This window comes from Chrysochloris asiatica, unplaced genomic scaffold, assembly GCF_000296735.1.
Source record: "Chrysochloris asiatica unplaced genomic scaffold, ChrAsi1.0 scaffold00232, whole genome shotgun sequence".
In the NCBI taxonomy this organism is placed as follows: Eukaryota; Metazoa; Chordata; class Mammalia; order Afrosoricida; family Chrysochloridae; genus Chrysochloris; species Chrysochloris asiatica.
Window position 1 is genome coordinate 2133820 of NW_006408750.1, and position 26140 is coordinate 2159959.

Here is a 26140-nt window from a genome sequence, read left to right on the forward strand (position 1 = left end):
TATTTAAATAAACATGAACTGAATAGCAAAATTAAAAGCTGAGAGTCCTGGCTTGGAACAATAATCAGTTAATTCAAATAAAAAATTTCCTCTGATTTTTACTTTCCCCCTTGGTATTTCCTAAACTATCTGAATATATAATAAACTTATCAATTCTCCTGTATTTCTTTTTCTGGAAAGTTAAGAGTTAAAACTAGTATTGATCTCTGCTGTTCCACATTAAGTTCTAATTTATTGTTGTTATGTGACTTCGAGTTGGTTTCAACTCATATGAGCCTGTATTGGGTTTCGAAGGAGTGGCTGGTGTGTTTGAACCGCCAATCTTGTAGTTCAAACCAACTTTATGGTCTAATGCTTATCCAACTGGGCCACACCAAGAAGCTTTTATTTAAATCACCTCAAAAATTAAATCAACTAAAACTTGCATTCAATGTGTACCATTTCATTTTGTGCAAAGGTAAAATCATTCTTCTTTAATACAGTTTGATAAAGTGTCAACATACCTGATTTCTATCTTTACCTAAATCACCTAATACTAAAAAAACCAAAGACATTGAAGGAAAACAAAGGGAATTCTTAGAAGCATTATACATTTTTTCCCCTAGATTTCAGACTAGATTCTTGGTGTGGTGCTGTAGGATCAGCACTGGACTGTAAACTACAGATCGGTAGTTCAAACTTAACAGCCGCTCCTCAGAAACCCTAAAAAGGTCGCTATGAGTCACAACTAGTTTGATGGCACTTAACCACAACAACAAAACTTCAGTGTAAGAAGAGTTTTGAATAAGTCCTGTAACTCTAATTCTGACATCAACCTAGTTGAAATGCCTGTGCTCTCAGTAATATCCTGAAAAGTGGTAAGAACTGCCTACCCTCCCATATTGACCTGACTTCCTCTAGTTATATCCCCAGAACTGGATAAGATAAATATGACATCCCAGGGCACCAAGATTATAAAGATCCAGAAGAGTATTTCTGCAAGAAAATACAGAAGTTTGAATGTTAAGTGTGCCATCCTCTGCATCTTACCTGGTATTGCCTTTGCCCATTTCACTGCTGCAATCACTTGCCGCCCACCTAACATGTTGAGTGTGGTCATGATCCGCCAAGTCGTATCTGGAACAGAGCTATCATATCCTGAATATAACACCTCAGGTTCAATGACCTCCAATAGTGATACCAGGGTAGGGGTAAGTTGTGGTAATGTTGCAGGAACTACTGTCTTGTTAACAGGATTTTCAGATGTTTCTTGTGAGACTCCTGGAGTGGCCTGCTGAATTCCTTTGATTTTTTTCTTTGTTTTTCGAGCTGTGGATATTTAAAAAAAAAATGCACACAAATGAACTGTAAGGGAAAGATCTGCATTATACCATTTATTGAAAAAATATTTTTAATTTCTGAAACTGTTCAGGCTACAAGAGGAAACATGCTTTATTTTTATTTAGCAATTAAGATAAAATGACATGAAGGAAAAATTTTATTCCTGAAAGCAAAAGATCACCAGGAACCCAGTGTCATATTAACTTCTCCTATAAATAAGTCAGTTACATCTTCATACTAGTTATACCTTATATAACTGTCTTACAACACTATGCTAAAACAATCTAACCAAATTATTTCTGTAGATTTTTCCATCAATTAATTTTCTCACTTTGATTCCCCAGTAGAAACTTTTACTGATATATATATAAAGCAAATTTTCATCATGCTCTATTGATTTACTAGTATGTGTACTAGTAGAGAGTGCACAGCTGAAGTCAGCATGTTAGGATTTAAATTCTGGCTCTACCACTTAAGACATGTGTGTCTGTTACTTAACCTTCCTGGAACTAAGTTTCTAGTTTCCTCTTCTGTAAAACGAGGGTAATATCTCAGGAGTAAATCAGTTCTATAATGTAAAATGCTGAACTATAACTACTTCAACTTAAAAGATAAATTAAGATAATATGGCTTTAGATTATTTAAAAATTAGATATTATAGGATCAATACACTTTTAAAAAGGAAGAGTTCCTATATGAATGTATATTCTCTTATATCCCACATTAGAATAATGAGGAGAGAATAATGACGGGCTGGAAGCTGGTTCTTTTTGGTTTTTTTTTTAAACCCACAGAACACCTTCTATCAGTCAGTATGTTATTAGTTTAATTTCTTATATTTATAATCCTAAATGAGAGAACTGATACTTTTGAATAAAGGTCATAAAGCCAGGTGAAGTCAACTCTATACATTAGACCGAGAAGTGTACTTTTTCTAAGTATCTTCCGCAAGGGACTGTTAGTTGAATTACCATTTTTTTTCCCTTTAAGATATGTAGCAAAGTATTCTTTGTAGTTTCATTTTACTCATGAGAAACCTCATTCATGTAGATATTTAATAGCCAGTCCAAAATTTCACAGCTAGTTATGTGAAAGTATTGAGGGGTAAAACCAAGCTATTACTACAGAATCTAATTAATCAGACTTTACCACATTTAAGTTCATGGCACTCAATATATATTTTATATAGAAATTTTTACAAGTCTGTGATAGTTCCGTTTCCTCCTTCATAAAAGTGAAAAAAATTAGTTTAAAAAACTTTTATACCAAGAAATAAAGCTATACTTTATGATTACAATGTAACTTGAAATGGGAATAAAAACATTAAAAAACATTCAGGATCACTGTTTAAAAACTTATTTGTAATCAAATGCCAGGCACTTCAAAGCAGTGAAGTGCTTTGAAGCACTTTGAACACAGCTGCCTTAAAATAAATCATAAAATTTACTTCGTATAGGGCAACATCATCAAAATACAACCCTAGAAAAGTACTGTTAACATTTATAGAGAATTGGGTTCTGAAAAACAAAACAAAACACTGTAAAAGCTCTAGGCTATCATTGAAATTGGTTGGCTTAGATGAACACAGGAATATTTCTAAAGATTATATACATATGTGTGTGTGTATACATATATATATGTGTGTGTGTGTTTTTAAATTAAATACTTGTATCCTCTGAAGTTGTTAAGTGCTTGTTGAGTTGGTTCCGACTCATAGTGACTCTGTATAGGGTTTGAACTGCTGATCTTGCAATTCAGACCAACCTTCTTGAGGTCCAGTACTTATCCTAAGGTGCTGCTAATTATGTTTGGGAGTACAGGTGCCTCCATATGATAAGCACTGGACTGCGAGCCACAAGGTCTACAATTTGAGCCTACCAGCTGTTCCGCTTGAGAAAGATGAGGCTTTCCGCTCCCTCAAAGATATAAAGCCTCGGAAACTGTATACAAGGTCGTTATGAGTTGAAACTGATTCTATGGCACTTAACAGCAACAACCATGTCTAAAATACATGCTTACCTCCTCCAAAAATGGCTTTACATCATCAACTCCTTACTTAACTATCTTGCTAACATTTTTTTTTTTTTTTTTGCATTGACAAGAGTAAAAAACTTGACTATTTTGTGCATTAATGATGTATGTCTGTCAGTAATGAACACTAAAAAGTAAGAGGCAAGAGTAATACTAGCTGTGATGGCTAAGGCTACGTGTCAACTTGGCTGGGCCACGATTCCCAGAAGTTTATGTAATAATGTAATTTGTAATCTGATGTGATCATTTTCATATATGGCCAGTTTTCTCATGAGACCTGTTCTTTGGAATCTAAGCTTGTCAATAAGTAAAGAGTGAGCATATATATTCTAGGATGATGTAAAGCAAAAATGACACTTTCACACTCAAAACAACTATACTTATCTACTTATAAATAAGTACATAAACCTAACAAAAACCAACCCCTGTGAACTTGGATTTTTAAATCTTTATTTTTCCTACAGGTAAATTACATTATCAATTGCATGACAGATCCATCTAACATAATAGAATCCTGGTGTGGTGCTTACAATAAGCACTGGACTTCTAACCAAAAAGTTACCAAGTCAAACTCACCAGTTGCTCCTTAGAAACCCTACTCAGGGTCACTATGTGTCAAAACCAATCTAATAGCATTTAATAACAACATCTAATAAATTATTCAATGAAAAACTAGATTATGATCTACCACATAACATAAAGGTGAATTTAAGGGTAATAGTGGATCCACTCTAAGGTGTTTTTATTATGAGGGTCCCAAATAACCTCTTTGAGTACAAGAATATACAAGAAAGACTACCATGTTCTTGGTAAATGCTAGTTTTCCCACCCTTGTAATACACTGACAGGTCCTAGCATGGTGCTGCAGGATGAACACAGGACTGCTAACTGCAAGGTCAGCAGTTTAAACCCAACAGCTGCTCCTTGGAAACACTATACTGAGTCGTTATGAGGCGGTACTGTTTAGAAGAATTTAACAACAACATTTCCATCAAGTTGATGCATTTTAAAAAAATCACAGCTCATAGAAACTTGTTTCTTTAAATTATATTCATTAAAACAATAAATTCAAACCAATTTTCAAAAAAAGACTTGATTGGAAATGGTGCTGATTTCACTGCCTGGTTTTCTAGTGAAGTAAGAGCTAATCTCCACTCATTAGTCTGTCATATTGTGGTGGCTGGAAGCTATGCACCTCTGGTGGACAGGTTTCAGCAGAGATTCCAGAGAGGCAGACGACTTCTGAATGTTCAGCCACTGAAAACCTTATGAACAGCACCAGATCACTGTCAGATATAGTGCCAGAAAATGAGCCCCTCAGGTTAGAAGGCACTCAAATATAACTGGGGAAGAGCTGACTCCTCAAAGTAGAGTTGACTGTGATGATCCAAATAGAGTAATGCTTCCAAGACTTTCATTTGCTGATGGGCACAACTCAAAATGAGGTGAAACAGAAGCAAACACCCATTAATATTCAGAACTTGTAATGTACAAAGTATGAGTCCAGGAAAATTGAAAGTTGTCAAAAACAAAGTAGAATGTACACAGATTGATATCCTAGGCATTAATATGCTGAAATGAACTGGTTATTGGCCACTTTAAATTGAACAATCGTATGTTTTACTATGCCAGGAATGACAAATGGAAGAGGAATGGCATCGCAGTTATCATAAAAAGAACATTTCAAGATCTATCTTGAAATACAATGCTGTTTATGATAGGAAAAAGCCCATATGCCTACAAGGGAGACCAGTTAATATCACTATTATTTAAAATTACACATCAACCACTAAAGCCAGTGATAACGAAATTGAAGAATTCTAATACCTTCTTCAGTGTGAAATTGATCAAACAATCAAGTTGTATTGATAATTAACGGTGAGTGGACTGTGAAGGTTGGAAACAAAGAATGGTCAGTAGTTGGAAAATATGACCTTGATGATAGAAATGATGCTGGGGATTGCATAGTAGAATTTTACAAGACCCAATGACTTCTAAATTGCAAATACCTTTTTAAAAACAATACAAAAGGCAATTATATAAAATGGAGCTCATTGGATGGAATACACGGGAATCAAACTGACTATATCTGTGGGAAGAGATAAAAGGAAAGCTCCATATCATCAGCCAAAACAAAGTCGGGGCAGACTGTGGAACAGACCATCAATTGTTCATATGCAAGTTCAGGGTGAAGCTGAAGAAAATGAAAAGAAGTCCACAAGAGACAAAATATGACCTTAAACACATCCCACCTGAATTTAGAGACCATCTCAAGAACAGATTTGATACATTAGACACTAATGACCAAAGACCAGAAGAGTTGTGTGAGAACATCCTACGTCAAGAAAGCAAAAACATCATTCAAAACACATGAAATACAAAAACTGGATGTCAGAAGAGACTCTGAAACTGGCCAATGTAGAGATGCTAAGGTGAATGAAAGAAATGAGGAAGTAAATGATCTGAACAGAAAATTTCAAATGTCAACTTGAGAAGATGAAGTCAAGTATCATAATGAAATGTGCAAAGATCTGAAATTAGAAAACCAGAAAGGAAGAACATGCTGAGCATTTCTCAAGCTAAAAGAAATGACAAAAAAAATTCAAGCCTTGACTTGCAATCTTGAATATGCAGTAAGCACCAAAAAGAAATGGCCAATGTTAACCCATTTTGTTGTTGTTGTTGTTATGTGCCGTGGAGTCGGTTCCGACTCATAGCGACCCTGCACAGGGTTTCCGAGGCTGTTAATCTTTACGGGAGCAGAACGCCTCATCTTTCTCCCGCGGAACCGCTGGTAGTTTCGAACTGCTGACCTTATGGTTCGCAGCCCGATTCGTAACCACTACGCTACCAGAGCTCCTTAACCCATTTTAAGAGGTAGCATTAAGAACTGATGGTCCTTAATGAAGAAGTCCAAGGACCTCTGGTAGCGTAGTGGTTATGAATCGGGCTGCTACCCTCAAGGTCAGCAGTTCGAAACTACCCTGTGCAGGGTCACTATGAGACGGAACCGACTCCACGGTACTTAACAACATATTTAACAACAACAATGAAGTCCAAGGTATGCTCAAGGCACTGGAAAAAAAACAACGCTCCAGGAGTTGCTGGAATACTATTTAAATCTTTTAACAAACTGCTGTGGCACTGGAGGCACTTACTCATTTATGGCACGAAAATTGCAAGACAGCTGGCCAGCCAACTAACAAGAGCTCCATATTAATGCCCATTTCAAAGAGAGGTGACCTCTCTTTGAATGTGGAAACCATTGAACAGTATCATTAATACCATATGCAAGTATAATATTGTTGAAGATATTTCAAAAACAGTTGCAGCAGTACATCAACAAGCAACAACCAGAAACTCATGCTGGATATGAAAGATGATGTGGAACTAGGAATATCAAAGCCAAGAATACCAGGGTTTTTACCTGTGCTTTACTGACTATGCAAAGGTATAGACTGTGTGAATCATAACAAACTATGAATAACATTGCAAAAATGGGTATTCCAGAACAGTTAAACACTTGAGTGTGCTCATGAGGAACCTGTACACACAGACCAGGAGTCAGTCACTGAGCAGAACAAAGGGATACAGAATGGTTTAAAAATCAGGAAAGGTGTACATCAGGGTTGTATTTGTTTCAAGATAGTTATTCAATATATTTACTAAGCAAATAATACTAGAAACTGGATTAGAAGCCAAGATGGTGATGCTTGGTAAAGTGGCAGGTCAGTGAAAAAGAGGAAGACCCCCAATGCGGTGCATTGGCACAGCAGAAGCAGCAATGGCTCATTGTAAGTGTAACAGTTGTGAGGACAGTACAGGACTGGACAGTGTTTCATTATGTTGTGACTAGTGTCAATATGAGGTCCTGGTGTGGTGCTGTGGGTTAATGCACTAGACTGCAAAGTTGGTTTGAACCACAAGGTCAATGGTTCAAACTCACCAGTCACTCCTTGGAAATCCTATGCAAGGTCACTATGGTTGGAACCGACTCGACGGCACTCTACAACAACAACAACAGGTTCACTATGAGCTTTGTTTTTTAAAATATGTATAAAAGGGAGAAGAAAATGGGAGAAACAGTTACTTGGTCCATCAGTTACTTGGTTCCATTATAATTTGGCTAGCAAAGGAATTGCTCAGAGAAGTATCCACTTAACGCTTTAAAGACATAAATTAAGCTTAATATATATTCACCTAAAAATGTTATTAGGTAAGCACCCAGACTATATTACTCTTATACAGTGCAATTTTATTTATGCTTTCCTTTTGAGTAAATATATTTTTAATATAAAATGGCTCAGATGAAAACTTGGAGATCAATCAGCTCAAAGTGAAATGCAACAATATGAAACTGGGTAAAATCTTGCAGACATCTCATATGTAAGGAAGTCAGGAATAACTGTCCCACTTTTATAACCCAAAGAAACTCCCTGTGACACTGAAAGTGCATTTTGTATTACATTACTTTATAATTCATCTCTAGCTTTCACAACATCTACAAGAAGTTGGGTAGCTCGTCCTTTATGTAATCTATTATTAGCATGTCAGCACTCTACAGGTAAGTTTAAGCAGTCTGGTCATATGTTAAGAAAAAAGTGGTGTAAAGTGGTTGTGTTACAGCTGTCTGTAAACATGGGGAAGAAAGACTAATATCAACATCATGATAAATGCAGAAAATAAACAGCCCATACGAGGGGACTTCAAAAAGTATGGAAAAATATGGAGTGGCCTGGAGTTGGTAATGACTCAATGGCAACTAACAGCGATCGATACTCAATTTTTAGATTTATTTAAAGTTTAATTTTACTTCTCCCAGGAAACCTTCTGTAACACCTGGGACAGAGCTAGGTGACCCTACCATGGCTCTTATGCTTATGGTTAGCCATACCATTTTGTGACTGATTCTACAGTCTTGACTAGGCAGTGAACTCCTTGAAAATGCTGTTGTTTTAAGTACTGTTGTGTCACTTCCGACTCACTGCAGCCCTGTAAAGGGTTCCTGAGGAGCAGCTGGTAGGTTTGAACCACCGACCTTACGGTTCAAACTGATCTTGAGGTCCAGTGCTTTATCCCACAGCGCCAGACCAGGGATCCTCTTGAAGATAGGCTCCATTTTATGTCTGTTATTAAGTGTCACTGAGTCAGTTTTGACTCACAGTAACCCTGTATAGGGTTTCCCAGGAGCCTCTGGTAGATTTGAATTACTGACATTGTGGTCTGCAGTCCAGTGTTTATCCTACAGTGCCTGTCTTATTAATGAATACCTGCAGAATGGAATTGCCAGTATCACCAACAACTTCTAAGCCCATGAATTACTTGATCACCAATACCACTGTTATGGAGTGTGTAATCTCAACTAAAACAGATTACAAACATTTTTCAAAGGAACGTTTTTGATGAGATCAATGTTATTTACAACTTGTTATGTAAATAGGGATATGAAACTCAAACATATTTAATTTCAGGTTTCTTCTTTATCTGGAAAGGAGGACCAAACAAAACCCATCCAATCAATACCTTTTTGATGAATTTTATTTTCCCTTCATATATACAATGAAAAAGGAACTCTGGTAGCGTACTGGTTACGAATCAGGCTGCTAACCTCAGGGTCATCAGTTCGAAACTACCAGCTATTCCACGGGAGAAAGGTGAGGCTTTCTGCTACCGTAAAGATTGACAGCCTTGGAAACCCTGTACAGGGTCACTATGAGTTGCAACTGACTGCATGGCACATAACAACAACAACAACATATACAGTGAAATGTGTGCATATCCAAAAAAAATGTGTATTTTTAAAAGGGAAATTACAAAAAAGACATGTAATAAGAAATATTTCCAAAGATTTCTAACCCTAGGAACTAGTTTTGAAGCTGAAAAGGGAATATAAATAGATGAAAGTAATACTACTTCAAATTATGTTAAGTTTCATTATTATGTAATTTCTTTTCTTAGTATATGTTTGGGCTGTATTAAATTCAGTGAATCTAACAAGAGCAGGCAAATAAACTTAAATACTGGATATTTATACAAATAATGGGCACAGTCTATGTGTGTGTTTGCCAACTATACCCATCCTGTCCCTGTGCTATGTATGCTAAATTTCACAGGTGGAGGGCACAGTTGGCAAACAAACAGAATATGCATAAAAGTATGTTAAGCAGAATATAATGTTCATTATAAAAAATGTCTATTTTTGTTATTCAGTTACATAAACATTTTGCTAATCTAGCACATTTGTGGAAAAATCCCATGAACTTTTTGAAGCCCCCTCGTATAGACTGCAATGACTAAATTATCAAATTTATTTGTATATATCTTAAGTAGTAAAATTAAAATTTTTCTATGATGCAGATATAAATAATTCCTTTTAGGTATTTACAATACCTTCCAGGTTCATTCCAGCTTGAAGGCATTTTCGATAGCGGCATGCTGGGCAGTTTTTTCTTCGAATTTTATCGATGATACAGTCATTTCTTCCAGCACAAAGATAATTGTGCTGTCCTATATGAAAAATAAGAGCATAGTTAAAACTTCACAGGTTTTAAAGTTACTTATACAGAGGGCTTCTTTGTTTTTGTTTCGGGTGATATACAGCCAAAAGCCAAAGGCATCGATTAAGGAAGGTACACTGTACTTTTCTATATTGTCCACATTATAAAATCCTTATTCTGTTCAATAAATTTAGTTTATTAAAAATCAAACGTTTAATACAGTATTTGTATAGAAAAGGATACAGTGATTTATAGAAAAGGATACAATAATTAAGTATATTGTTATTACAGGCAGTTGAGTCGGTTCTTACCCATAGTGACCCAGTATAGGGTTTCCAAGAAGCATCTGGTGAGCTTGAACAGCTGACCTTGTGGATCAAACCAACTTTGCATTAGCCCACAATGCCATACCAGATGGAACGCCTTATGTAATCAGCAATCAGATCAGGAAACAGCAGTACCCCCCAGTCTTCCCTTTGAGCAATTTTCCTCACAGGAGAACCACTTCCTTGACTAATTTCATTTTACAGTTGTTTTTTTTTTTTTTTTTAAAAAACATAAAAGACTAGTATTGTCTGTCTAATGTTATTTAGTACCCAAAGTGTGTGTCTTTTTATATATAAAGAAGATTCATGAATGAATATAAGGATTTTAATTTCCCCATATCACATGCAAAACTTTAAAGTCCTTCATATTACTTTAAAATTAAAGATGAACTTAGTCTTCCATCTGTTACAGAAGATGTTTGTCACCACACTTTTATTATGACTTCTGAATACATACAGAGGAGGACATTAAAGGACGAGAACACTAGTTTACAACTACTGTGGGATTCCCAAGGGAAAATGACTCTAATTCAACATTACACCACCACATGCAAATAAAAAAGGAGTCCTGGTGTGGTGCTGTAGGAAAAATACTGGACTACTAATTACAAAATTGGCAGCTCAAACCCACCAGCAGCAGCTTCTTGGAAACCCAATACAGAGTCACTGTGAGTCAGAACCAACTTGACGGCACTTAATAAGAACAACGCAAATCAAATGTGCTCCTCTTCTCAATTATAAATGAAGTGATATTTAAACAGCAATATTTAATCTTGCATGTTAAGGCTGCCAAGTGAATTACAGAGTTTCAAACTAGTGTATGTGTTGTTGTTCATTGTTAAGTGCTGTAGAATTATAGTGACCCTGTGCACAACACAATGAAACACTGCTTGGTCCCACACCATTCTCAAAATTGTTATGTTTGAGCCCATTGGTGCTGTCACTGTGTCAATCCATCTCCTGGGGGTCTTTCTCTTTCTTTGCTGATGCTCATTTTACCAAGCATGATGTGCTCTCATCCCTCCTTTTAATATGTCCCAAGTATGAGAGATGAAGTCTCACCATGCTGCCTTCTAAGGAACATCCCAGCTGTACCTCTCCTAAGACAGATTTGTTTGTTCATCTGGCATCCATGGTACTTTGAATATTCTTCTTCAACACCATAACTCAAAAGCATTAATACTTTTAAGGTCTTCTTTATTCATTTTCAACTTTTACATGCATGTGAGGCTACTGAAAATACCATAACTTGGGTCAGGTGCACTTTAGTCCTCAAACTGATATCTTTGCTTCTGAACACATTAAAGAGGTTATGCTACAGATTTGCCTAATGCAATACATCATTTGATTGGACTGCTGCTTCCACGAGTGTTGATGGTGGATTTAAGCAAAATGAAGTCCTTTACATCTTCAATCTTTTCTCCATTTATCATTACATAGAATTAAAAAAAGTCAACAAAATTCACATGTTTATAGAACATACGAATGTTTAAATTCATCATTGAACTCTACTCCACATTTGAAGATCTAATTTACTATTTGAAACCTTCTGGTGTCCGGTGTTCAATAATGGGTTAAGAGACAGAATTGCAGTTCTAGACTAAAGTTTCAGGGAAAAGACTAAAAATGTCCTTTCGCCCAAATGCATATACATACATACAATCTTATTTTTCAATCTGATTGGCGAATGTTGAAGAAAATTAGCTGAGGATCTTCCTTGGCAAAAACTAAGAGAACTCTCATAAACAAGATTGATGTGTCTGAACAGCTACACTGACTTAGAACACTAAGAGTGAAGTACCCTACATTAGAGGGGATGACTGCCACAAGATTCTACAGAACAGATACAAGAAAAGAAAATTGTAATTATAAATTTACTGGCTTGAAAAGTAATAGCTGTTTTTAGGAAAGGATTCTATTCATAGGACAAACTATAAGTGCTGTTTCCTACTATTTGCTCTTTTAAAACCAGTTTTGGGGAGATGGTTAATAGTGTAAAGCTCAATTCCTTGTGAGGGATAGGCCACACGTTGAGTAATGGTCTATAGTTCAGCTTTGTTCCAGAGTTGCTCACCAATGCCAACTGTCTGTACCAGCTATTTCAATTCCTTTCTGTATTGTCTTAAGTTTCTGAGTTTTTTTTACTTGGATGTGAAATGGAAGCACGAACCTATCCCTTATCCTGATGTAACACTGTGGATCAACACTGGACTGAGGACCACAGGTCGGCAGTTCAAACCCACCAGCTGTCCTCAGAAACCCTATACAGGGTCTCTCTGAGTCAGAATCGACTAAATAGCACTTAACAACAGCAACGTAAAGTAAAAGGAGAAACAACAGATACATCTGTAATTGAAGCAATTACAAATACTTAAGAATATTTTAAAATCACTGTCCTACAATTATTGAGATAATTGAAAAAAACATTTACTGCAAAAAAAAAAAAAAAAAAAATCCAATGTTTATGATCAACCAAAATATCAAAATGTGCTACAGATAATGAATACAGTTGTGATTATAGAACAAATTGTTGCCTGAACCTGTGTCATCCTCACTATAGTAGGGATGTTTGAACCTATTTCATTAACAGTCTTCCTCTTTTTTGCACATCCTCTGCTTTACCAACCACGATCTCCTCCAGAAACAGATCTCTCCTGATATTGTGTCCAAACTAAGTGAGATGGCACCTCACCATCCTCACTTGTAAGGAACATACATTCTGGTTGTACTTCTCACAAGAATGAAGATTTCTTCATTCTTCTAGCAATACATGTCATTGTTAAGTGCTGTCAAGTTGATTCTAACCCTTAGCGACCCTGTATAGGGTTTCCAAGGAGCAGCTGGTGAGCTTGAACCACCAACCTTGCAGTTCAAATGACTTTGCAGTCTGACGCATTAACCCACAGCGCCACACCAGGACTTGTACATAGTATGTTTAATATTATTTGCCAACCCATAATTCAAATGTGTCAATTCTTTGGTCTTCCTTTTTCATAGTCCAGCTTTTACATGCATATGTGGCAACTGAAAATACCAAGGATTGGGTCAGGTTCACCTTAATCAGCTTTGCTTTTTAACATTTTAAATAGAAGTCTTTTGCAACAGATTTGTTTGATAGGTCATTTGATTTCTTGACTACTGTGCTTCCATGATTGTTGATTTTATATGCAAGTAAAATGAAATCCTTGAACCATCAATATTTTCAAGGTGTAATCCATACTGAATAACTGATTTCTTTTATCTTCATTAGTAAGTGGTGCAAACCAAGTTCTTCCCTTTCATCAAGCAAGTTTGTGTTATCTGCATATCACAGGTTGTCTGAGTCTTCCCCTAATCCTGATGTCATGTTCTATCTTCTCAGATTATCTGTTCTGCATACAGGTTGATTAAATGTAGTTAAAGGATATAGCTGTGGTGTATATCTTGTCCAATTTTAAACCACGTAGCATATCCCTTTATACTACTGTAAAACCGCTTCTTCATTTATGTATAGTTTCTATATAAACACAATGAATTGTTTTGGAATTCCCATTCTTTGCAATGTTATACACAATTTGTTAGGATACTTGAATGCCTTTTCCTAGTCAATAAAATACAAGTAAACATCTTTCTGGTATTGCCTGCTTTTAGCTAAGATCCATTTGACATCTTAGTAATAGTAAAGTTTTATTTTAAAGAAAGTAATTAAGTTTTTTAAAAGTGAGTCAAAACATTGTTCTACATTGTACTTTGGTAAGTAGCTACTGGGATACTTTAGAATCATGAGCAGCCATCTAAGTTGCAACCATTAGTGTCTCCCTGTCCAAAGGAAAGTAGAGTGATAAAAACCAAAGACACGGGGAAACAATTAGTCCAATGGATTAATGAACCATGGGAGCATTATTATCTATGAACCTGAGATAAGTACAACTAGATGCTACCACTACTACCTGCTCAGAAAGGGATCACATTAAGAAGGTCCTGTACAGAGTGAGAGAAAAAGTGGGAATAAAACTCAAAATTAGAAAATAGACCAGGCTTACTGGTTGAATAGAAATTGGTAGAACCCCTGTGAATATGACCCTTAGTAACTCTTCAGGTCTGGAACTGAACCCACCCCATGGATCAATTTTCAGTCAAATAATAGATTTATAAGAGGAAAAAGAACATTAGTGAGATATGCAGACCTTAGAATAATCAACTTTTAGAGATCAAAAGGGTAGAATTTACTTAAGGACAAAATTCAGAAAGGTTAGGGAAGAATGAAAACAGGAAGTGGGATAAGTGATATTATGCTATCACTTAGGTGTCTGCAATCAATGAAACAAAATGTGTAAGAATTTTTAAATGTAAAACTGATAACTGGCTCTGTAAACCTTGACAAAATTCACAATAAAGTTAAAAAAAAAAAGTCAAGGAGAAAAAAAATTAAGAAATTAATAGAGCAGACATGTGTGGCTATGATAAACATCATGAAACTGGTGCAGGAAGTGGCCAGTACTGCACAAGGTACATTCTAGTTAGTGTCTTCTGCAGTTTACATACTCTATCGATGTTTCTAGTGATCAGTGAGAACTGTGACTATCAGCTTAAATTATTTTCTTTATTTACATGTGGTACACTGAGGAGTACACTGGTAAGGTGCCAAAGAGTCCTTGATCTGAATCCTGGCTCTATGTGCTAGCTTTGTGAGCTTGGTAATATTTAATAACCTCTGAACCTCTGCTTCCCATCTATAAAGTTAGAGGTAATTTTACCACTCCCTCTTTTTGCTTTGTAGTGAACTTCATTATAAACTGATATCTCTGATTCCTTATTTTCAGTCTTGTAGGTTAATTTTACTTTAAATACTTCTATATCTAGATTGAGTTTTGGGTAGTGTTATAATGTATATTAATTGTTGTTGGTAGAAGTAATTTTTTGTAGGCTTTTATTGTGAATTGAGTCATAGTTTTACATGGCAGAACATGAGTTTTGCACTCAACCAATTGTATTTTGTTTCAACACAATGATTACAATCCCCTCCGTGCACCATCGATTAACAATATTTGTCTTTCTTTTTTTTTGGTGCACACAAAAACTTAGAGGAATATATAATCATTTAAACAGCCAAAGGGCACATTTTGCAAGCCAGTCTTCAGTCTGCCAGCACACAGTCTTTCTCTTTCCTTGAGTCCAAGAGTTCTCAGATGCTCTATCGGTAAGAGGTAATTTTACAGAAGCTCTTAACACAATCTGCCATTTTGTCATACTGTGTTGCCATGGTTCTGGAAGCTATACCACTGGTATTTTAAATACTAGCAGGGCCACTCATGGTGGACTAGTTTCAGCAGAGCTTCCAGACTAAAACAGACTAGGAAGAAGGGGAGAACATTTTTGCTGAAGATAATTAAAAACTGTAGCAACAGTACATTGACAGGCAACTGACAAAAACTCAAGCCAGATGCAGAAGAGGATATGGAATGAGGGATTATCATTGCTGATGTTAGGTGGACCTTGGCTGAAAGCAGAGAATATCAGAGATGTGTAATTGTGCTTTATTAACTATGCAATGGCTTTTGATTATGTGGGCCATGACAAACTTTGGACAACATTGCAAGGAATGAGGAACTGGTACATATAGACCAAAAGGCAATTTTTAGATAATATTGAATTGTCTAAAAATCAGGGAAGGTATGCGCCAAGGTATATCCTTTTACCATACTTACTCAACCTGTATGCTGAGCAAATAAACCAAGAAGCTCTATTATATATGAAGCAGAATGTGGCATCAGAATTGGAGGAAGACTCAAAAACTAGCAATATACAGATGATACAACCTTGCTTTCTGGAAGTGAACAAGACTTAAAATATTAATGAAGATCAAAGGCCACAACCTTCAGTATGGATTGCAACTCAAAGTAATCAAAACAAAAATCCTCACAAGTGGACCAACAAATAACATCATGATAAACAGAGAAAAGAATGAAGTTGTCAAAGACTTCATTGTGCTTGGGTTCATAATCAACACTCATGGAAGCAGCTGTCAAGAAATCAAATGACACATTTCATCAGGCAATCTGCTGTAAAGGACCTTTTGAAAGTGTTCAAGAGGAAAGGTATCGGTTTGAGGACTACAGTGTGCCTGACCAAAGCCATGATATTTTCAGCATCCTCACATGCGTGTGTGCAAGTTGTACAGTGAATAAAGAAGACCACAGAAGAATTGATGCACTTAAGTTACAGTGTTGGAGAAGAATATTAAAAGTCCCATGGACTGTCTGAAGAACAAACAAATCTGTGTTATAAGAAGTACAGCAAGAATGCTCCTTAGAAACCAGGATGGTAAGACTTTGTCTTTCATATTTTGGACATGTTATTAGCAGTAACCAGTCCCTGGAGAAGGACATCATACTTGGTAAAGTGGAGGTCCAGTAAAAAAGAAGACCTCCAATGAGATGGACTGACAACAGTGGCAGCAGCCATGGGTTGAAATGTAATAGCAATTGTGAGGATGATGTAGAACCAGGCAGTGTTTTGTTCTGTTGTGCTTAGAATTGCTATTAGTTGGAACTAACTTGATGGTATATAACAACAACAAAATGGGCAAAATATTGACTGATAATAAAATCATCAAAAGAAAATGGAAGGAATACACAGAATCATAGTATCAAAATGCAGTGTTCAATGTTCAACCATTTTAAGAGGTAGAAAGAGTCCTGGTGTGGCACCGTAAGTTAATGTGCCAGACTGCAAAGTCTTTTGAACTGGAAGGTTGGTGGTTTAAGCTCACCAGTTGCTCCTTAGAAACCCTATAGAGAGTTGCTATGGTTTGTAACCGATTCGACGGCACTTAAAAACATCATCATTAATATACATGCAAATAAAATTTTTCTAAAGATAATTCAAAAAGGGTTGCAACAGTACTTTTGACAGGGAACTGCCAAAAACTCAAGCTGGATTCAGAAGAGGATACAGAATTAGAGATATCAATACTAACATCAGTTGGGTCTTGGCCGAAAGCATAGAATACCAGAAAAATGTTTACTTGGTTTTTATTGACTATGCAGAGGTTTTCCACTGAGTTTATTATGATGAACTATGGATAGTACTGCAAAGAATAGGCATTCCAGAACACTTTGTATAAATCAGGAGGCAGTTGCTAAAAAACAAGGAAATACTGAATGGTTTAAAATCAGGTAAAATGCGTACCAGGCCTGTATTCTTTCACTATACTTATTCAATCTGTATGCTGAATAAATAATTTGAGAAGCTAGGTTATATGAAAAAGAACGTGGCATCAGGATTGGAGAAAGACTTAATAACAACCTGCTCTATACAGATGCATAGTAGAAAGAGCTCTGGTAGCATAGTGGTTACGAATCGGGCTGTGAACCACAGGGTCAGCAGTTCGAAACTACCAGCTGTTCCGTGGGAGAAAGATGAGGCTTTCTGCTCCTGTAAAGATTTACAGTCTTGAAAACCCTGTACAGGGTTGCTATGAGTCAGAACCAACTCCATAGCACATAACCACATATACAGATGAAGGACTTCTTGTGTGGTGCTGTAGGGTAAAGCACTGGACTGCAAACTATGATGCCAGCAGTTCAAACCAACCAGCTGCTCCTTGGAAACCTTTATAGGGCTGCTATGAGTTGGAACCATCTGGACAGCACTTAACAACAAACAGTAACATATGAAGATGATGCTAAAAGTAAAGAGGACTTAAAATACTTTCTGATGAAGATCAAGGACCACAACCTTTGGCATGCATTGTACCTCAATGTAAAGAAAACAAAAATCTTCACCAATGTACCAATAATAAACATCATGATAGATGGAGAAAAGATTGAAATTGTTATATATTTCATATTGCTTGGATCTAATGCTTATAGAAGCAGTAGTCAAGAAATCAAACAAGACCTTTCTAACATGTATAAGAGGAAAAATACCGGTTTGAGGACTAAGGTGCGCCTGACCCAAACCATGGTATTTTTAGTCGCTTCTTTTGAAAGGTGGACAATGAATAAGGAAGCCAGGAGAAATTTTGATGCATTTGAATTGTGATGTTGGAAAAGAATACTGAAAGTTCCATGGACTGCCAGAAGAACAAATAAATCTGTGTTGGAAGAAATACAGCCAGAATGAATGCACCTTAGAAGTCAGGATAGCAAGTCTTTGAATCTCCTACATCAGACATGTTATCAGGAGGGACCAGTCCTAGGAGAAGGACATCACGCTTGGTGAAGTGGAGGGTCAGTGAAAAAGAAGAACCCCAATTAACTGGGTTGACAAGGTGGCAGAAGCAATGGACTCAAACGTAACAATTGTGAAGGTGGCGCAGGATAGGACACTGTTTAATTTTGTGTGTGTCGGGTCAGGATGAGTCGCAACACACTTGAGGCCACCTAGTATCAGCAACACAACTTAGCACAATGTGAAACACACTGTAAACACTCAATAAATGCTAGCTAGTTAGTTAATTGGAGTCCAGGTGTAGCGCTGTAGGAAAATACATTGGATTTCAAGGTCGGTTTGAACTGCAAGGTCGGCGGTCCAAAACTTACCAGCCACTCCTCAGAAACCCTATACAGGGTAGCTATGAATCTAAACTGACTTGACGACACTTAACAACAGTTTGTTAATTACCTTGTGATTACTTTTGTCTTCTATGTAATTAATTATACAGTTCCAAGTAGTAACAGTTTATCATATACTTTTTAAGAAGTCTGTAGCAGTGAGGTTGAGTTTGCTTGTGGTTTGTAGACAGCTATGTTTGACTATGTTTGAATCACAGCCCTGCCAATTGAAGTCTCTGAGCTTTAGTGTTTTAGTCTATCAAGTGCAGATAAAGAGTTCACAGAGCCAGTCACTCATGAAATGTTCCGAAATACAAGGGGGCTTTTAAAAGTTCGTGGAAAAGAGAATAGAATTTTCCACAATCTTTTGAAGCCCCCTTGTATATGTAACACAGTATTTTCTATGAGGTAAACTAAGGGTTATTGTCAAGTGCATTACTTTTGACTCACAGAGACCCTGTGTAGCGTTTCCGAGGAGCAGCTGGTAGCTTTTTATTTTTGAAGTTTTATTGTGAATTGAGAGTTTACACAGGAGAACATCAGTTTTACACTCATCATTTCATTGCAATGATTACAACCCCCTCTGTGCATCATCATTCAAATCTAATCATTTGCTTTGATTCCCTCTTTTTTTTGGTGGGGGGAGGGGGGATGCACACCAAAACACTCAGGAATATATATAATCATTTAAATAATCAAAGGGCACATTCTGTAAGCCTGCCTCCTGGCCACCAGCACACAGCCTTTCTCTTTCCATGAGTCTAGAGTCCTCAGCTACTGTATCTCTCCATGTCCTCATTTCTGCCTCCATCTCTAGTGTTGCTGCTTCTCTGGATAGGGTTCCACATTCCGCCCATGCTCTTCTCCCTTGATGGTCCTAGGATCCTCTGTTCCTGGACTGTAAGATTAACTACTTCCCCCTTTATGTTACAAAACTTCTACCTTTACAGTTGTGACAATCACAATTAGTCATGATAACAACTACTCACTAGTGAATCGTAAGACTCTTATACCCATATCTCCTTTCACCAGACCCATCTAGAAAGATGAAAACTATTCAGTGGGGAATCTACCTTCCCCGCACACTGTGAAACTAAACTCCCTCTTGAAAACTTGTAAGCCAGCACTTTGTGACTTTATAGCACCCCCCATTTTAGGTAGTCAATGTTTAAGTTGCCCGTCCCTATCACCCCTGTGTAAAGAGGGGGTAAGATAAAGACTTCTTCCCTCTCCGTTGGTATTTTGAGCTACCATATCCATAAGTGTAGGTCAGTTAATCAAATTGTAGCAATTTACACTTGTTTCCTTTATCAGATTTTTTTTATCTTCTTCTAGTCGAGTTGTGATCTTCAGGTTATCGAAGCTGGGTCAAATGGGTACTATCTGCAAGACTGGGTGTTCTTGTGAGTCTCCCCTCACGTCATATCAGCTGGATGCCCCAGTCTCAGCTCTAGCCATCAGTGGCTATGTCCTTGTCCATGGGCTCAGGAGACACCAGGTCTCACCATACTTTAGACCAACCAGCCCTTCCTCTTCTCTCTCTTGCCTCCAGGTCGATGGGAGTCTATGAAACGTGATTGAACTCAGTCTATATCTTCATTGTTACCTTTCCCTCACTTTCCACTCACCAGTAGATCAATGTGATCAAAAACTTCATGACAACCAATCCATCTGGGTTACTTGTATGCTACATCCCAAATTGGCTTAGTATAATTTCTAGATGGTGTTAAAACTGTAGTAGTAAAAATTTCCATCATGCATAGATAATTGGTGATTTTATTTATTTATTTTTTTACAGCTTTCTGAAAACGTGTTTTTCACACACAAAAAAACTATTGGTCTTGACTAGTCAACCCCATATTCACCTTGCTACCAACAGAAAGCTGTCTGAAAAGATCTAAGGGACAATAGAAGAACTCCCATAAGTTAGGCTATCAAAAGATTACAGAATTCTACATTGGGGAAGGACCTTTAAAGAATATTAAATCCAATACATTTAAACTATTTTAAATTGACCATGTAATCAAACCATCATCATTTACTGAAATACTTAAATGATAAACATTTTGAAAGAGTGTTGTTGTTAAGTGCCAATGAGAGTTGACTCTGACTCACAGCCACCCTGTATAAGGTTTCTGAGGAGCGGCACATGAGCTTGAACCGCTGACCTTGCAGTCCAACCCATTAACCCACAGTGCCACACCAGAGTATGGCAAATATTACAGTTTACATAATAAGCATAAGAATTTCATTTTAAAGAGGAATTATACATGGAGGGCATGTGACCTGCAGTGGCAGTGTATCTTGGAGGTAAGCGTTTTTCCTTTTAAGTTTTGTGATAGTTAAACTTTTGTGTCAACTTGACCTGGCTCAGGATTCTCAGTGGTTTGGCAGTTAAGATGTAGTAATCCCCCATGAAGAGATCTCTGTGTGATCATAGCCAATCAACTAACTGAAAGGAAGTTTCCTTAAGGCTATTTGGCCTTATTGAACACTTGGGGCAAAGCTTGCTTGCTTTCTGCTGGGTCTGGATTCTATATCTGGTTTGCCATCCAACTGTTTGTTTTTTTGGCCTGCTCTATTTTCCTGTTGATCCAGGGAGTTGTCAGTAGCCAGTAAACTACCTGACTTCTATCTGACCTACTGATCTTGGTTCTACATGAGTCAGAAGCCTCCATCCAGCCTGACCAACAGACTTGAGAATTACCCATCTCTACTCTACATCTGTGTAAGCCATTCCTTGATATAAAGCTCTCTCTCTCAAGTCTTGCTGGCTTCTCTCTCAAGTCTTGCTGGCTTCTCTCTCTCTCTGTGTATATATACACACACACACACACACACATATAAATTTCACTGGATTTGCTTCCTACCCAGCCTAAGACAAACCGCACATCTAGATATCTAGATGTCTTTAGGTAGTGCATGCATGTGGTCTTTAGTATCACTGATTTACATATGGACACAATGACACCTACTTGGCCCCTGTAGGCATTTGGAGACCTGCTTCAAAATGGAGAGATGAATTTAAGACTCATTCTGAATTACATTTTCAATTTGTCCATCTTATTTTTTACATACAGCAATATCATATCACTATATTTATATAATTGGAAACATTTAAGCCATTAAGAAAATTATGAATAAAGCCATTAAGAAAATTATGAATAAAGTAAAACAGGGGCAAAAAATGGCTTCTTCTCATGTATCTACGATAAAATCCATCTATTTTGTTAGAGGCACCTCACTAGGCAGGGGTGAGTTTTACTTATGACCCTATTTCACCATTAGGGTGTTGCTACACTGGTCAAAGGACGTGCATCACTGTGACCTATGTGAGGTAATATGAGCTGTTTTCTAGTAAGTTTTGTTGTTGTTAAGTGCTGACAAGTAGGTTCTGACTCATAGTGACCCTGTACAGGGTTTCTGAGGAGTGGCAGGTGAGTCTGAATCACTGATCTTGAGGTTAGCAATCCAGTGCTTATCCTACATTGTCACACTAGCACCCCCAATTTACTAATACACTAATATATTAAAAAGTAACGTACACAAAACAAAATAACTTGTCTAACTCTTAAGGATAAACTTTATGTCTTTAAAACTGAATATAACCAGAGCTTTCGGTTACTCAGGCCATAGTGCCTTCAAATGCTTTACAAATAACACAAATAATTAAAAGTACATAATTATCTTTAAAATTTTAGAGTTACTTCCAATAATAATTTGTAATGAAAATAATTCCTCCTTTTTTAGGGAGATGAGGCTACTGCCCCTGTAAGTAGGCTGTCCACTGAGTAATTCCCTAGAAATAATAAGGTTTACACTAATCTATTCACATAGCAGAGTCCTGGTGTGGTACTACAGGATAATGTACTGGACTGCAAGGTCAGTCTGAATGTCAAACTCACCAGATACTCCTCAGAAACCCTAAACAGGGTCACTATGAGTTGAAACTAACTCAACGGCACTTAACAACAATAATTATATAGTAAAATCAAACTTACTAAAATACCTTCTTTACTAACTTCCTCAGACCGGGTATAATCACACACTCCTCTATATTAAAATTCCTATACCTTGTAATTAAAACTCATCTTTCTCTTCAATAGACTATGAGCCCCCACAAAGAGCAGGGATCAGATCTTAATTTGTATTCATACCACTTAACATCATACTCTGGCTCAGCAGGAAAGAAAAAGGTTTAATGAAATGGTTATCTTTTTTTCCCCTTCACAGTTCTTGTCATTCATTTTTATGAGATTGAAATTAACAAGTTTATGGGCATTAAATCCATAATTCTGGATTATTATGTTCACAGTTCATAGCATCATATTTCTGCCTAAATTGATACCAGAATTTCACATATTAGTATTTTCTTGCTCTTTGATCACACTCCCTCCCCTTAATTTATTATTTTTGCCTATTTTCTGTTCTCATTCCTTTTTTTAAACACCTCCTTTCCATTGAGGATGTAGGTAGGAGTTACTTCCCTCCCAAATTTACAGATTTCTAGCCTTAAGTCCTGCTATGGTACTGAAGGATAATGCACTGGACTGCAAGGTTGGTTTGAACTGCAAGGTCGGCAGTTTAAACCCACCAGCTGCTCCTCAGAAACCCTAGACAGGGTCACTGTGAGTTACAACCAACTTGGTGGCACTTAATAACAAGAGCCTTAATGGGCTTGGCATACAGTAGAACTTTCGAAGTCCACTTTGAGAAATAGGAACCAAATGTAGGGAGAATAAAACTCTTCAAAACACACACTACCTTCCACTGCTCTTTTGAAGAACACTTTACAGCTTCCACAAGTCAGGACTCCATAATGACATCCAGAAGCTTCATCAGAGCACACGAGACAGAGTTTAGGAGGTGGTCCCATAGCTGTTGAGGAGCTGGATGGAGGAGAGCTTACATCTGGTCTCATTCCAGGGCTAAAGGAAGAGAAAACAGTGTTATGATGTAGTTGTCATTCAGGACATCAAAATACAGTTATCTTTTCATTCCACAGTCCACGGGTTCACACTGAACTGAGGCTTCAAAAACTAGCAGACATTATTTAATGTTATATTTCTTTCTAAACAAGATTAAGAATAAGGTAGCTTCTTTTGGAGTGTCTCCCTGAATTCGAGTAGTGAAATGTGGTTCACTTAGCTATTATAATGTTTAGTTAGGTATCATTTACATACAATAAAATCTACCATCTTAAAAGTATACAGTTAATGAGCACATTACATGTATTGTCATGTTAACTACCACCACAATCAAGAGATAAGACATTTTTATCATGGGGAGGGGAAATCCTCAAACCCCTTTAATTGTTTAGAGCATCAAATTAAAAAAAAAATTAATTAAGATCTAGCATAAGCATCTTTCTATAGTCAGAGACCAAACCTTTCACAATCTTAAAAGAGACTGGCTTACCTCTCATTCCCATTGTTACTCTAGCTGAAACTACTATTTCTCCTGATTTAGAAAAGACTGATCCAGGAACATTACTTTTTTATTACCTTTCTGCCTATCTTGCAGTAAGACTGGAAAAGGCACTGGACTTATAAACAATGAAGGTAATTCTGCCTTTCTCTCCACTCAATGAAGTTATTTATGCCCCAGAGAAAAATATGGAAAATGTAAATTAGACTTTACTCACTAGATCTCACTTTTTTTTTTTAATTTTGCAAACTTCCCATTATATTGAGTTTAAAGATATATATTTTCTCTTATTTTGAAAAGTCTGAAACTCTCTAAGTTGAATGAGTAGTAAGACAGATATATACCTATACCTATATTCACTAATTCCTAATATTTTCCCACATATACTTCTCAAATCGTATTTTTATCAACCAAAGATAGTGATCCTTTTAATGTTGGAGGAAAACCAACTATTATTGCACATAAAAATAAATGGTATAATTGTTTACACTGCATTTTCAAACTAAGTGTGCAGCTAAAAATATCTAGCCTTTTGCTTATAATTAAATTTAAGTTTTTATTGTGAATTATGTGGGTTTACATGGGAGAACATCAGTTTTATATTTATTCATCCTATTGTATTTTGTTCCATTGCAATGATTACAATCCCCTGCAATTATTACAATCCCCTGCATGCATCATGAAATAACCAAAGGTTACACCCCACAGGCCCATCCCCGTGGCCGTAAGCACACAGTCCCCCCTCCCTCCCTGAGTCCAGTGTCTTCAGCTGCTCCATCTGTCCACGTCATCTTCTCTGTCTTCACCCCTGGCATCAATGCCTTTCTGGGTAGGGTCACACTCTCCATTCTTCTCACTTGATGGTCCCAGGGACCTCCTTTCCTGGGCTGCAAAATCAATCACTCCCCTTCCTTTTGTCAAAAAACATCTACATCTATATTTCTGACCCTCACAGTCAGTCCTGATGGCAATTATTCACTATTGTACCACAAGAGTGTTATCTCCATTTCCTTTCATCAGCCTGGTCCCAACAGACTGGAAATCATTCAGTGGAGGTTCTACCTACCCATGCCCCATCAGGAACTAGGCTTCCTCTTGAAAGTTTATAAGCCAGTCACTTCTTGCCTTTATAGCTCCCCCAACCCCCACTTTGGGTAGCCAATGTCTAAACTGCCCATCCCTGTCAACCCTGTATACCAAAGGGGTGGGAGTGATTCTTGCTGTAAAGACTTGTTCCCTTTTTGAACTACTACATCCATATGTATAGGTAAAGTTCATCAAATTGTAGTGGGTTACTCTTTTTCATTTTTTTTCTTCCCTCTTCTTTCTTCTTCTAGTCGAGTTCTGATCATCCAGCCATCAAAGCCAGGTCAAGTGGGTACTATCTTCAAGTATGGGTGTTCTTGTGCATCTCCACTTGCTTCATATCAGCTGAACGCTTCACTCTCCACTCTAGTTCTTTGTGGCCATGTCACTGCCTCTGGGCCCAGGAGTCCCCAGGTCATGAATTAGGCCATTCCTTTTATGATTATATGTTCTCAAACAGGCTTTCAAAATTATTCATAGTAGCCACTTCTTGATGTTGGGTGTGGCACTGGACTGCAAGGTCGGTTTGAACTGAAAGGTTGTCAGTTCTAACTCACCAGACACTCCTTGGAAACCCTATACAGGGTCTCTGTGATACAGAATGGACTCCGACGCACTAAAACAACAGCAGTTTATTAACAGACACCTAGTAGTACAGTGGTTAAGTGCATGGCTGCTAACCACAAAGTTGGTAGTTTGAACCAACCAGGTGCTCAGTGGGAAAGAGATGTGGCAGTCCGCTTCCATAAAGATTGTCGTTAAGTGCAGTCAAATTGGTCTGACTTCTAGCAACCCTGTATAGGGTTTTCTGGGAGTCCTGGTGTGGCGCTGTGGGTTAATGTGCCAGACAGCAATGTTGGTTTGAATCCCAAGGTTGGCGGTTCAAGCTCACCAGCCACTCCTTGGAAACCCTATA

At 37.2% G+C, this 26140-nt stretch overlaps 1 protein-coding gene across 2 annotated transcripts in view; it reads right to left on the reverse strand.

Moving 5' to 3' along the window:
• NR3C1 (nuclear receptor subfamily 3, group C, member 1 (glucocorticoid receptor)) overlaps nt 1-26140 on the reverse strand; it is a 162765-nt gene that overhangs the window by 14374 nt on the left and 122251 nt on the right. For both annotated transcript variants that reach the window (XM_006873266.1, XM_006873265.1), the window contains exons 3-5: nt 23476-23639; nt 9742-9858; nt 1030-1308 (exon numbers count right to left, since the gene is read on the reverse strand). In XM_006873266.1, the coding sequence (XP_006873328.1) occupies nt 1030-1308; nt 9742-9858; nt 23476-23639 (560 nt within the window). The remainder of the gene's footprint in view (nt 1-1029; nt 1309-9741; nt 9859-23475; nt 23640-26140) is intronic.